The 14,403-nt window shown below is 27.5% G+C and overlaps 2 protein-coding genes across 13 annotated transcripts in view; one reads left to right on the plus strand and one right to left on the minus strand.

Annotated features, from left to right (window-relative positions):
- The window catches only part of LOC132951827 (basement membrane-specific heparan sulfate proteoglycan core protein), a 168,558-nt gene extending 163,731 nt beyond the window's left edge, over nt 1–4,827 (plus strand). For all 11 annotated transcript variants that reach the window (XM_061023819.1, XM_061023818.1, XM_061023823.1 and 8 more), the window contains one exon: nt 4,115–4,827. In XM_061023819.1, the coding sequence (XP_060879802.1) occupies nt 4,115–4,151 (37 nt within the window). In that variant the 3' untranslated portion in view covers nt 4,152–4,827. The remainder of the gene's footprint in view (nt 1–4,114) is intronic.
- A 3,190-nt stretch (nt 4,828–8,017) lies between these two features.
- On the minus strand, nt 8,018–10,752 carry LOC132952024 (eukaryotic translation initiation factor 4 gamma 3-like). 2 transcript variants are annotated; one of them, XM_061024137.1, is made up of 8 exons: nt 10,433–10,749; nt 10,017–10,061; nt 9,828–9,914; nt 9,712–9,756; nt 9,511–9,645; nt 9,203–9,441; nt 8,695–8,842; nt 8,018–8,608 (listed from the first exon to the last, which is right to left on the minus strand). In XM_061024137.1, exons 1-8 carry the CDS (start codon nt 10,487–10,489, stop codon nt 8,477–8,479), a joined length of 888 nt encoding a protein of 295 aa, XP_060880120.1. In that variant the 5' UTR covers nt 10,490–10,749; the 3' UTR covers nt 8,018–8,476. The 2 variants fall into 2 exon arrangements, with proteins under 2 accessions (XP_060880120.1, XP_060880121.1); XM_061024138.1 differs by lacking the exon at nt 9,511–9,645 and having other exon boundaries at nt 10,433–10,752.
- Nucleotides 10,753–14,403: the final 3,651 nt, after the last annotated feature.

Genomic DNA, 14,403 nt, shown 5'->3' on the forward strand with positions numbered 1-14,403 from the left:
GCACCTAATTATAAAGAATATAATAACACTTATTTTGTTAGTAATATTTATTTTAATGATTAATGTAAACATAGCACAAAATAATTTTAAAAATCATTGCCCATCCGCGATTATTAAATTTGATCTACCTAAAAAACTGGTGTCTTTAATAGTTTAAGAATTTTAGCATCGCCTTCCACCTCTAATTATGCCAATGCTAGAACTTTAAACAAAAATAAATTTGATTGTGTACAATTTCGTATTTTTATTACGATCTAAGATTTAACTAATGTTTTCGTTTTAGCCAAAACCGGTGAAACCTGTTACGTCATAATATTATTGTGCATCCTCGAAACGTATATATTCGCGATAAACCATTTCAATTTACAGGGTAGTGTCTATTCCAGTGGTTTTCAACCTTTTTCGGATCGTGACCCCCCATTTTTATTTTTTTGTAATGCGGCCCCTTTAAAAAAAAATTTTGTTTGATTCATCCAAATTTGATTTAATTACCGATAAAATATTTATATATTTAATATACAATTTTGATCAATTAACTATTAAAAATGTAATTAATTATAATACAACATTATTTTAAAACGTGTTAAGGCGTTAAGCATATTATACAATAAATTAAAATATAAACAAATACATATTTACATAAAAGTTAGAAAATGTACAATTTAACTTGTTATTCACGTGCTAATGGGATACTTGAGCTTGAACTTTTGATATAATTGATTCCATATTAGGTTTTATATTAGAGACTGCTATTTTTAAATCTGATTCTTTTTTTTTTTATTTTAAAATATATATTATTTACAATCTATACGACAAGGTATAATAAGTAAGCGTGGTTAAAATAACATTTGACATAGGAACATTAATTGTTGAGTAGGAAGGCTCCCAGCAATGCCACCTGACAAGAAATTAGTCTGATTCTACATTAAATTTGTCCGATATTTGTTTTTTTATTACTGCAATAGCTGAAAACGCCGTTTACCACAAGTAAGTGGATGCTAATGGTAGAAGTGTTGATACAGCTATTTTTGACGATTCTGGGTATTCTGATTATACAGAAATCCAAAATTTATCACTTGTAATTTCATTAAACTTTATACGCAGGTTTTCATCGGAAGATAACTCCATTAGTTCCTCTTTGGCTCTTTCATAACTAAACTTAAATCAGAACCCATTTCATTTATATTAATAGAAAATGAATTTCTTATCCATCCTAAATATTTTTTTGGAAACTTTTCAAACCATGTCAAACTGTTAAAATTAATTTCCAAATTTTTGAGATGAAGTAATATTATGTCTTTTATTTTTTAATATCAAATACTTCATTGTCACTCATAAATTCTGAAAAACATGAAAACATTTCAAAGTTTTCATTATAAATATAATTTATCCATAAACGTATATTATTTTTTTTTTTTTTTAAACATCCCTTTTATTGGAGAGAATTAATATATTTGTGTTTTTACGTCGAAGACTTAAATTTAGACTACCTATTTAACTTATCAAAAATATCGGCAAGGTAACTGAAAATTGCTAACTATTCTTCATTTAAGAAGTGTTCTGCGAGTGTATTTTTATGTTCAAGGAGAAAAATTTGTGTTTCATCTTTAAGCTCAAAAATTCTTAATAATATTTTACCACGGGATAACTATAACACCTAACTTAACACATAACACCTAACTTCAGTATAATCATAGTCATTTCTATAATCAATGGTAGGTATGAAGTACTAGTTTTGTATGATCAGATACCATTTCATTCTCACTTTATTTATTAAAAAATCATTTCGTCTATTATTTGGGGTGAGCCCCAAACCTATCATTCGCGACCCCCCAGGTTGAAAACCACTTGTCTAGTCTATAGTGCGTACACCTAACGTCACAGACGTCGTTAGGATAAAAATAGCTGGCACGTCGAATTTACCATATTTATTGTTATTATCAAGGCTGTGAATTAAATGCACTAAGTAACACTGTTATAAATTTGCATGGCGCATGCACTTGTATATTAAAAACAATCAAAATATCCACGAAAACCCCAAAATATGCAAAACTGATGTAAACGAGTCTTGTCAAGGTTAGGTATATTAGTTAACTGCCTTATTTTTTTTTTATTAAATTATATTATTTATAATACATACCTATTTTCTACGTTTAAACAAAAATAACATAAGTATAGGAGAGATTGGTACCTACTCGGTAGGTACCTAAATCACTTGACATTTTTTCTTCGGAATTTATTTTATTCATTGACAAGCGTCTATGGTCAACTTTAACAAAAACAAAAACCCTTACCAGTAGGTATTATTACGATTATATTCGGTTCTTTGTCCAAACCAAAAACACATTACCTAATATTTATAACTTACCAAAAATAAGAATAATATGCAATAAATAAGTTTTTTATATCCCACTATAGCGAAACAAAATATTTTAACCGACATTCTAATTTCTTCTATAAAGTAACAACACAAAACAAATATACGTTAATGTATTATCAAATTCACAGTCTTGTTAATTTTATATTATATTATAATATTAGGTTAGATAGCTAAAATTTGTAAACATTAAAATCGCACCACTCAAAATCAACAAGCAGCTATATTTAATGTTCTAACGCGTTGCGATAATATTATGTTGTGCTAAGGGAAAATTATATTATAATGTTAATTAGATAATAATGTTCAATTTTTGTCACGACTTGCACGGCACTCGCGATCGTTTGTGTATATGACGTATATTATAATAATATACACTTAGTTATTAAATTTGTTTAAAGCAATAAATGTCTTTTATCGGTTAATATTTTCATATTTTTACATATACGCACCTATATACGTCTATAGTTAGTAATTGGTTTTCTTTTTACTGCCACTAATGCCGGGTTGCATGAACAATCGCTAAATATTTAATGAATCAATAGTGAGCTAATGGTCCCTCACACATGACATAGTAGCATAAGATTGGTTCTTTAAATTGTATTATTAAACCATTAAATTAACACATTTTTCATGCAACGCGACATGAGTGTTGTAAATCTCCGAGAACAACTCTGATTCTTCTGCTTTAGTTGTGGTCGATATTTTTAAAAATTTTTTTTTTAAAAGTGATCCTGTCAGGACTTGTAGACACTCTTGAGCTTGACACTTGTTAAGAAAATAGTAAATACAATAATATTTTATACAAATATGAGTTCAGAATAATTTATTTTATGATGATAGTTTCAATACCTAATTATATACATATAATATTATAGTGAATCGTAGGGGTTTTGTTGATTTTTAAATTTTCAAGTGAATTATATTAACTATGGAAAGTATTAATTTTAAAATGCTCATGCTTCGTTAAAAAGTAAATCAATTAATAGTCTACGAGATGCATTGGAGAATATTTTTACTTTTAAATTTAATGATTTGTTCAATAATTCATCCTTATGCATTAAAATTAATGACACAAAATAGATTCTGCCTGAACTCAAATTTGCCATGCGTAAGATACCTAACGCCTGTAAGACGGACACAATACGTGTGTCACAATATACGTGTGATCCAAAAGGATGCCAAGGATACAATAATACAATATAGCATTATCTTAATCCATAACACGTCCGATTCAGTATCCTCTTTCAATATTATTTACCCTCATTGTACGGGACAAATACATCACTATCTATGCCACGTACGCAGTGCCGGATTTGGAACAGGTGCCGCCCTAGGCCCTTTTAAATATGCCACGCCTACCCCAAGAATAAAAATGTAGAATTTATTACTAATAGATACTATTTCATTACAAACAAAACAAGTAATAATTATAAATTCTAATAAACAATAATACATCTTTTATTCACTTTCTTACAAAATTTTCCGCCCCCAACAATTTGCCGGCTTAGGCGTGAATCCGGCCCTGCACGTACGTGTCAGTCATTTAACAATATGTCTTTTTGAAAAAGCTATTCTCACCAAATTATGTATAAAATAATAATTTGTTTTGTTTAAAACTGCTTCTGCTTATGTCGACGGCGGGCCAATCACAACGGAGTGGTAAAAACACGACGAACGAAAAACACAACAACCAGACGTATTCTGATTTCTTGCCTTTTGTTTTATTGTTTTCAGACACGACGTCAACAATATCATTCAAAGAAACGAATAATACGATCGACGAACAGAACGCACTGCAGTCCAACGACCGCGGGCGCCGCTTAAGACAACAATAATAATATTATATAATTTCGTAAAACAAAAAAAAAACGTTGTTTTTATTATTTAGTTTAAATCTATTTTATAATCAAATCGCTTTTAACGACGCCTACTTTTGTAATTTTTAAACTCATTAGCGTTTATAGTCTGCAAAAAGAATCATAATATTATGTAATAATAATTTTGTCATGCAGTTATAATATATAATAGCACACCGGCCTGTTGTCATACAAAATATTATGTATATCGCGACTTTGCAGCGTAGTTATATGTAATTTTTCATATTTTTGTATTAATTTTTACTGTTTCTGTGCGCCGCCAAAAGCCACAAAACGAAATCGTTATTATTCGTAGTCTATACATACATATTATTATTATATAAAAAATAAATACCCTCGTAATTCAAGCATTCGATCAATCATGACGTGTTCTCAAACAACGACCCCACTCGAGGCTCGCTGTTTTCGTTCTCGTACAATGAATGAATTCCGCGGCGGACAGAACAAATTAATCTCCTCCCTCTCGGCCTCACCGCGTAGACTAATTTTTATTATTATTGTATTATTAAATTTAACACTATTATATTTATACATTGACTATTAATAAATCGTATATCATATCGTGCCATACATTTGCTATATTATTTCCATCTGCCTGCATAACTTAAGTTGGGTGACACTTATGATACTTAAAACTTCAAAATGTTTAGAATACTAGCGAGTACAATTTTTTGATTGACATCAAGTTAAAATTTTACAATTGGATAATATTTAAACAAAAAAATTAAAATTGTATTATTAGTTTATCATATAGGTAGTTTAAAACCATGAGGACTTGAAACTTTATGCGATCATGCCAAACTATATGTGCTGCTGAAATCCTGTCGATTTATATAAATTAAATAAATAAGAACCGCGGCTTCTCAGAAACCTCATCGATCTAACAGTGAGCATCGATAACAACCAATTTATATTGAAGTTTATTATTATTATACTATAAATTATAATCAAAAATATAAGAAAATATATAATTGTAAAATGTGTAATATCTAGATCGTAGACTAAAAGTCGTCGTATTGTCGTGAATACCGATGATGAGTATTTAAATAATTGATAGTTTTACATACTTCGCATAAACATAATGTGTTGTCCGGCGTATTGTATAGGCAAAATAGGTACATCGCTGCAGAGTTGAATATTGTTGGTATACGTAGTTATGTTTTAATTTTGGTTGCGGACAATCCAAAATGCGTCGGACCCCGCCGCATCCACCCAAATCCACACTTCTCGATACCAGTCGTATGCGCGAAGTAACCACATTCTCTCCGCGAACGGAGTATAGTTATGAATGTATGATAAATGTATATGATATTGTGTACACAATCAAATATTAGAGTTTCGAAATCACAATTAAAAATCGATAAGACAATAAGGGGTAGGTATGTCTATGAAAAATTTTCCTCACATCAATTCAAAAATACTACCTATTAAAGTTTCAAGTAAAACAAAGAATAGACTATTTTTTTTATAATGTTAATAGGTACAGTGGCGTCATTTCAGTTTTCGATAGGGGTCAAAATTTTTGACCAGCCCATATTAAAACTTAAAAAAAATCGCTTGCCAACAATTACATTACACTACAAATGCATTTTAATCCCAATACAAATAGCTTTCTTACATAATTTTATGCTTACTAGGTGTCAGTATCATAAGCGTAAGTAACCCATTCTTTTTGAGAGATAACAATGATTAAATAATTAATACATAATATGTAGAGGGATACCTTAATATAGTACCTACTACATGAAGGCCCAAAACTAACCCATACCCGGCCCAACGCGGGGAAATTAATGTAAAACACTCATTTTCATATAACTTTACATTTTATGTTTATCTGTAACCACCACATAGTACATTGTGCCTACATAATTATGTAATAAGAAATGGTTTCTATAAGCCCCTTTAAGTTAATGCATAATTGGGGGATTAGAGTTCAGTTTACAAAACAAAAGTTAGATATAGGTATACCACAGTGACGTAACTGGATAAAAATCTAAGGGGGGGGGGGGGCATCGCGGAAGTAATGCGAAAGCAGTTCCCGCGACGCCGTCGGTTCAAACAGAAAAAAAAAAAAAAAGGGGGGGGGGGCAAAAAAATTAACCTCCCGCTCGGCCGTTCCTGTAGTTATAATCGCGATTTCAAAATAGTAACGTGTTCTTGAATCACGGATAATAAGATTATTGCGATAACAGTAACACTGACAATACGTCTACACTAATATTATTCAACAAGAGAAACCTAAAATAAATATAAACTTTTACAAAGTAATTTGAGAAAACAAATATTTTAATATTATAATAATATGTTAACAGTCTTGTCAAGAATACTTTTTAAATGTGGATTATTTGGAGGGGCAAAATGATACTTTAAATTTGTATTAACTTGTCCCCCCGCAATTACGCCACTGCACCTACCATACCTAATTAGTAATTACATATTTTTACATCAACATAGTATCTTAAAACCAGATAGAATGTTAATCATTTAGAATACTAATATATTTTAATGTTTATTTATATAAGTATGCTTTTTTACTAATAGTAAGTAGTTATATATACTTAAAAATAAAAAATATTTTTATACGGGAGTTGATCCTTTTAAGGAAAAATATATCATAAGTAGAACATAACAAGTTTAGCCACCTTTAATATATAATCTATTATTTATATATAATGTACATAGACTAATTTACTATCTTATCATATTATATACACATAAGAATTTAATTTTTTGATAAATCAACTTACTCTGATGCAACTAAGGTCAACCTCACCCAACCTCAAGGAAGGGAGAAGATATAGGTTTGATGTCAATTTATTTATAATTTTTATTAGACAAATACACAATTTATGTGCCTATTAGAAATACTCAAAAGGATATATATATTATTTAAAAATACAAAACATTATACTAAATAGATAGTCTACGACGTATGACCAGCTAGTGTTGGATAGTAAAGGAACGCAAATAACAAATTACTGTTACAAAATTACTTCTACAGTAAGTAACGCTGTAGTAATTTCATTATATTTTATTCAAATTAACAAGATTGTAACACAATTAATTTTTAAAAGTAATTTCTATGGAGTAGCGTGTTATTTTCCACATTATTAAAATAAATAAGGTTATGAATGTAGAATGTATGACAAAAACTAGGGACTAGGATATTTGAGAAAAATTAAAAATCAACACAATTTATTTACGAATCCGAAAGTTTTTATAATAAATAATAATCAACAATAATATTAAAGTTACCAAGAATTAATGCTTATATTTTTTGTTCATGTATAACATGAAGTCATTAATAATGAACCTACTACTTATTCGTTATGGTTTTATGAACTGATTTTGTAATTCATTTTTTAAAAAAGTTTACATTATTGGTAACGCCTTGTTTTTTGAATGTACAAGTATAGTAGCGTGAGAAAAATAATGTCGGGTAACACAAATGTAATTTAAATAAAAATATTTAATGTAACGAGTAACAGTAATTGTATTACTTTTTAAAAGTAATTTACCCAACACTGCGTATGACCACAGTCGGGGACATACGCAGCAGAATACTATTGTTGAAATCGGACGAATGGGTGTTGTCCTAGCAGAGAGAATTGAATAGTTTGTATAGTTAATGACATAATGTTATGACGATCACTCTTGTTAGCCATTAATTATAATGAGTGGGTATCATTACAGTTTTAAAAATTGGTTCTAGTTTATTCTGTATGTATTTTCAAAATAAATGGTATTCCAATAAACCGCATATTTTTCTACTAATTTATTGTAAGTAATTAAATATAATATAAAAATATAAATTTAAGATATAATAAGAGCAACAGGCATTACCAAAAAAATGGTTTCACGTTTTTCTTCATTATAGTTTTGTATTAATATAATAATATGTATCACAGATTAATTTAAATAGTTATTACACTAATCAAAAATGTCCATTTCGAGTTATTATCTTTGTAAACGCTGATACTAACAATCAAACATCAAAATATAGCACAATGGTCAACTTCAAAAAGGTGAACTTAACAAGAGTTGTAAGTGCCAAAACTAAATATGATTCATAAATCATAGAACTATAAACATAAAATATATTAATAGTTTTGAAATCAATCTAAAATACAATTTTTTAATTCATATAATTTTTACTTTTTTTAAAAGTTTATGATGTAAATTATAATCTAATATTGTGTATTAGGATCAATAGTTTGATTTAAAATACTCTTGAAGGCATTACCACTTCAATTACATCCTTAACCATGAATCGTATCCTAGGTGATATTTTAGATCTCATTTCGTCAGATACCAAATATATTAAATGTTCAAATATATCTTCCAAGCTTATCTGCAATTGTTGAAAAAAAGTTAATTATTAATACATTTTATTTAATTATTTAAAATACTTGAATAGCAAATAAAAATAAAAACTACTTTTTCATTTAACTCTTTGCCAGCTACTTTTAAAAGATTGCAGAGGTATTCAATAGACCTTTCTTTAGTTTTAGATTGCAACGTTTTTAAACAGTAGTGAACAACGTATGGAGATAATATTGACTGTTTAAAAATTTCACCAATAAATCTAAAAACAGAAATATTAATAACAATAAATAATTAAAATAAAAAGATCTTATCATATTATTTTCAAACAATTATGTCTTAGTTATCATAGAAAAATAGCTAGGAAAATAAGTCAAAGGAAAAGATCTATCACAAATAAATTCACATAGGAAAAGCATACAGATAAAAGATCCAAAATTGTTTGAATGTTTAAAAATATCAAAAAAATCTTATGTGGAGCCCTGGATAAGTTAAAAATTACAGATTAAAATGGATTATTGTGAACGTAAAATTTGTAATGTTGTGCATTTGCATGATGGAAGCAATACATGGGGGTAAAATACTATAATGTCTGCTTAAGTATTTAATTTAAGTAATGTACCTGACACAACCAATTGTTTGCATTTTAAGTCTTCTTTGAGTTTGTTCATGTTCTACAGACATAACTATGTCAGTGTTATCTAAACATTGCTTTTGAAAATAATTCTGACAAACTGTGATTACGCATTTTTTAAATGACATCCGGTATGTTAAATGATTTCCACTTCGACAACTTATAGTTATGTCAAGTACTCTGCATAAAGAGGCATATAAAGATCCAAATGAAGGTTCGTCAAAAGCCTGCAACAAAATTTGATTTAGTAAATTTTTTATATATGGCTTTCATAAAAATGTGACCATTTTATTTACTTTTAGAGCGACAATATTAGCAATATTTTCAAGACATTCTACGTTTTCAATTGGCAATTTTTGAAATTCATCTACTAGCTGATCAAATGTTGTCCATGTAAGTTTGTTTAATATAGATAATACATTTTTATACAACTTAAAAGGATTAATACAAATTAATTAAGTGTTTTAAAAATAAAAATACGTAGGTACGCAACATACCGATAAGTAATGAGTTTCTTTCCAGACTTGGTGTTCATTGTTTGGCTATAATAAATATAATAAAAATAGAATTTTAATAATAGAATCAGCATTAATTTGTTTTAGTTGATAACTACTTGTATTTCTGAATTATTGTCATAGAACGTAATTGGATTCAATTGAACAGTATACTGCCAAGAATGTTTTATAATATTTGTTTGTATCTAAAATTGTACAAATAATTTATTTTTCATGTATTTCATGATTTACCTACTAATTAAATATAAAGAAAAAAATTACAACTTAATAATGTAACTATCACATACTTCATTTATACTCAGATTCTCCAAGCTTACGTCTTCTGATTCAGCCTTAAAAAAATTAATTACAAAATTATAAACATCAGCAAATTAGTTATAAAGGTAATAACAAATTGATTTTGTTTTTTAGCTTCCATTAATTACAACAAAATATTACAGCTAAACGCTATCATGGCAATAAGTTATAATAACAGTTAAGGATAGATCCCACTTTACTCTTTTAAATATTTATAGTCATATAAATAATAAATTATATTTTTAATGATCAAATACTACATGCTAAAAAATCAGACACACTCCCCTCACGGTGACATAATCATTAGACCTTATTATACAGTTGACCGTGATTCAACGGCCCAAAGCTAATCGACCATTCAATCCTAAAATACTAAACAGTTAATATCAAATATTAGGTACATTACCTCATTTGTTCTAAAATTATTCAACACATTCTTTTTATGTCTATTATTTACGACCATTTTTAAAAATATAATATCGTATGTAATAAAAATGTAATTTTGTGCTATGAATGGATTGAAAATTGAATTTCAATGAACAATATAAATGTAGAAGAAAAATAAATAAACCAAAACGAATGCTCTTAACAAACCAATCACTAACAATTTAATTTTTTTAACATAAACTGTAAATAATATACAACAAATATTAATAATAACAAAAAAAATAAAACTATAAAAATATTATAAAATATTAAAATATATTACTATTTAATATTTACTATTTACTAAATGCATCATAACATTGATAGTTGATACCTGTAATCTACGAAATAATTCTTATCAGTGGAAGATAAAATAAAATCAATTTTATCTTTTCAAAATAAATCCAACACCACAGAGGCACAGAATGAAATATACATTATACGATAATACTATTTAGTAGATCTGTCATCAGCTGCAGCTGTGTCTCCGACGAAATATGTCGACAATTGGCGATTGCCATAGATGATGATACTAAAAAATATTTTAAATGATAAATCCATATAACTTATATACTCGGTACCTATAGCCTGTAGGCTATATTATGGTCAATTGATAAATCATAATATTATGTTCTTTTACAGAAATCTTTGTCATTTGCAACGTATCTATTATTCGGGTTTTCTATTTCAGTTGTTGTTCGCATGCCATACCTAACTATAGAAACTAGACCAACGTTTATAGACTTTCTAATGCATTCTCCCACCGGCGGTGCCCCTAGACACAGTGTTCGGGAAGTTATATTTATTTGGTAATTAAATTACAATACGAATTATAAGTTAGGTATTATGTAGGTAGGTAGGTGGTACCTACTTGTCCAAAACTCGTTTACTAGGATTTAAATAGGGAGGTCAATTGAATAAAAAAAAAACGGAAGTGACTGCTGAACAGTAGGATACAAGTGGGTGGCTCAGGGGCTAAAATACCGTGTCCCCTGACACACTTTGTGTCCCCTGAAAATCAAAGTGTGTCCCCTGAATGACAAATGTGTGTCCCAAGTTTTAAAACGTATTTTTAAAAATAACAAACATTGAACGTTCAATATTTTAATTTACTAGTTACCGATTCTGTTAACTTAAATTAATTACCTACTTTTTTTATTATGGACAAGTTTGTTATAAAAAAAAAGAAGAAATGTTAATGGGTCAATTCAAAGTAATTAGGTATCTGTCTTAGTATAAAATAACTAAACATGAAGGTACATAAAATATTTAAATTATTCTATGCTGTGTCTATTGAAACTTGAAAGACAATATTTTTTATTTTAATATCTACTGAAAAGTTAACTAGTAAGGGCATCGTAATTTATAGAATATTGTCATAATATTATATAATTAGGTTAGGTACTATTTCATATTATAAATATGTATTGTTGTTTATTTTAAGTCTAAAATAAGTTAAAATATTTAAAAAAATGAAAGTACTAAACTGATTATTATAATCATAAATCGGATTTTAAAGATTTAGATTGTTATTTTGTCTTATAATAAATATAACTAAAAGGATCTACATACATAATAATATACATATAATATTGTATTATTACAGTTTGTTTAACAAATCCAATATTATTTTCTAAACATAATCAAATTTGTTTTTAAAAACGTTGAATATTCTTATAAACTATTTTGTTACATAAATTATATTCTAATTGATGATGATAACATACAAAAATATTTAAATATTTTTCAATTTACTACACACATTGGTGTTTATAAAAATAATCATATCATGGGCCAATATTATATTTCGTTCAAAGAATAAAATAAATGTTCATGATTTATAATATGTCTTATCACAAATTTAAAACTATTTTTCTGGATCGGAAAAAAGTATTCGGAATACGTATTTGAATACTTTTTAAAAAAAGTATTTAAAATAGAATTCGAATACTTTACAAGACTGCCTCTTACATTTTTAAAATAGGTATAACACGAACTATAATCGTTATTCTTCGTTTAAACATCTAATTTCGTCCAATTTGAACATAAAATATCTAGGTATAAGAAAAATTGTGTTTTATATTTTTTTTTTAAATTTTTTGGTTACAGAATAAGCTACTTACGTGGAACTTTGTTTTCAATATTCAAACCATAGCTATAAAAGTTGAAAAATCATTTTTCATTTTTCAATTTCATAATTAAGGGCTATCTATTTTTAAAATTTTCAACTGCTATTGTAACATTATATATCAGGACCCTTGTATTAAATGTTCATGCTTTTTGACCCAACAACTAAAATTGTATTGACATTTATAAAAAAAAAAACTAAACAAAATGGAAATCCCCACAAACAGCTAGAACAAGTCAAAATATTTTGGTAGAAATAATGCTAGTAAAAATATTCAGGGAAAATTTCATATACCTATCTACGGTAATTTGTCTTAGAGTTACACCAAAAACCAAAATCGATTTCCTCGAAAACAGATTTTGCGTAAAAATTCCCATTTTTCCTGATTTTTTTTGTGTTTTACCCAGCGCTTTTTAAAACTACTATATAAGTTCATATAGTAGTAGAATCTATGTACAAATATAAAGCATCATTTTATTCTAAAATAAACAAACAAATTTACATTTAAAAAATATGTACATAATTTTAGGGGTTTTAAGAAATTGTCTTCAAATTTGAAATTATCACATTTAGTTATTTTATATAGTGATATTATTGGTAGGATAAGTTTTTATTTTATAATAGATATCAAAAGCCAATAGATTAGGTACATGAATCACATTTTTTAAATTTAAATCCCGGTAGTCGAGTTTTGGACAAGTACCTACATAGATAACTTATAATGTAATTTAATTAGGTACCAAAAAAATATAACTTCTCAAATACTGTGTCTAGAGGAACTGGCGGGATAATGCATTCGAATAATAGAATGTCTATAAACTTGCGGTGGACCAGTTTTGTATTGTTAAATTTGGCAAGCGAACTATTACTGAAATAGAAAACCAGAATAGGTACATGCTGATCACAAAGATTTCTGTAAAAGTACATACAACTTATCAATAGATCTTATAGGTACTGAGTATAATAATATAAAGTTCTATGGATTTATCATAGTAAATAATATATTTTATAATCTATGGCAATCGTCAATCGTCGGTGCCGACTAACACTAATAATTTCAGCGATCCATAATCGTTTGTACAATGACATAAAATACACCCTGTATATATAATACTATTATACTAAATATTATATTATATAATACTGTTATTAAAATAATTAAAATTATAACATTTTAATAATTCACAAGTAAACAAATTTCTGACCACACAATTTTGGCACCCCTTAAATACTGGTGCCGGAGGCAGTTGTATCCAGCGCCCCCCTAAATGTGGCACTGCGGGTACCCATAACTAAATAATATCAATGCTATTATATTACGTGTAAATCACCGGCACAATAGGTGCAGACTACATTTAAAAAATTAAAAACAAAAAATAAAATATAAAATATAAAATAATGTTTAAACAATTTTAAACAATTCACGGTAAATATTTTTAACATGAAAACGATTTAGACTGTGAAATATAAAAAATTAAAAAAAATATTAATTAACTTAACTTACTTCTTAAAATGAAAAATTAATTCGTTAATTTCCCGTTAGATAATTAAAAAAAAAAAATAATAAGTTAACAGTCAAGTTAAAAAGTTACTTAACTTTAACTTTTCAACTCGTTAATGCCCAGCCTTGGTAATAACTAATAAATAATATTGTGATTACAGTAATTTATTTTACTATTAGGCATTATAGTACAACGGTATCGGTTAAAGTCATTTTTGCCCAAAAAATTACATTTGAAAGTGTCATCGTGTATATAAATTATAATAATACCTATATTCTAAAAGTTTCATAAATCCACGAATACCTACTATTTTTAAATTAC

Source organism: Metopolophium dirhodum, chromosome 9, assembly GCF_019925205.1.
Source record: "Metopolophium dirhodum isolate CAU chromosome 9, ASM1992520v1, whole genome shotgun sequence".
Classification (NCBI taxonomy): domain Eukaryota; kingdom Metazoa; phylum Arthropoda; class Insecta; order Hemiptera; family Aphididae; genus Metopolophium; species Metopolophium dirhodum.

Bases quoted from the DNA above. Each gene is read 5' to 3' on its own strand.
- LOC132952024 (XM_061024137.1), bottom strand. From the start codon at position 10,489: ATGGTCGTAAATAATAGACATAAAAAGAATGTGTTGAATAATTTTAGA. The intron at 10,062-10,432 runs GTAATGTACCTA...AATTTTTTTAAG, and splicing joins ATAATTTTAGAACAAATGAG to GCTGAATCAGAAGACGTAAG. The intron at 9,757-9,827 runs GTAGTTATCAAC...TATTTATTATAG, and splicing joins ACAATAATTCAGAAATACAA to CCAAACAATGAACACCAAGT.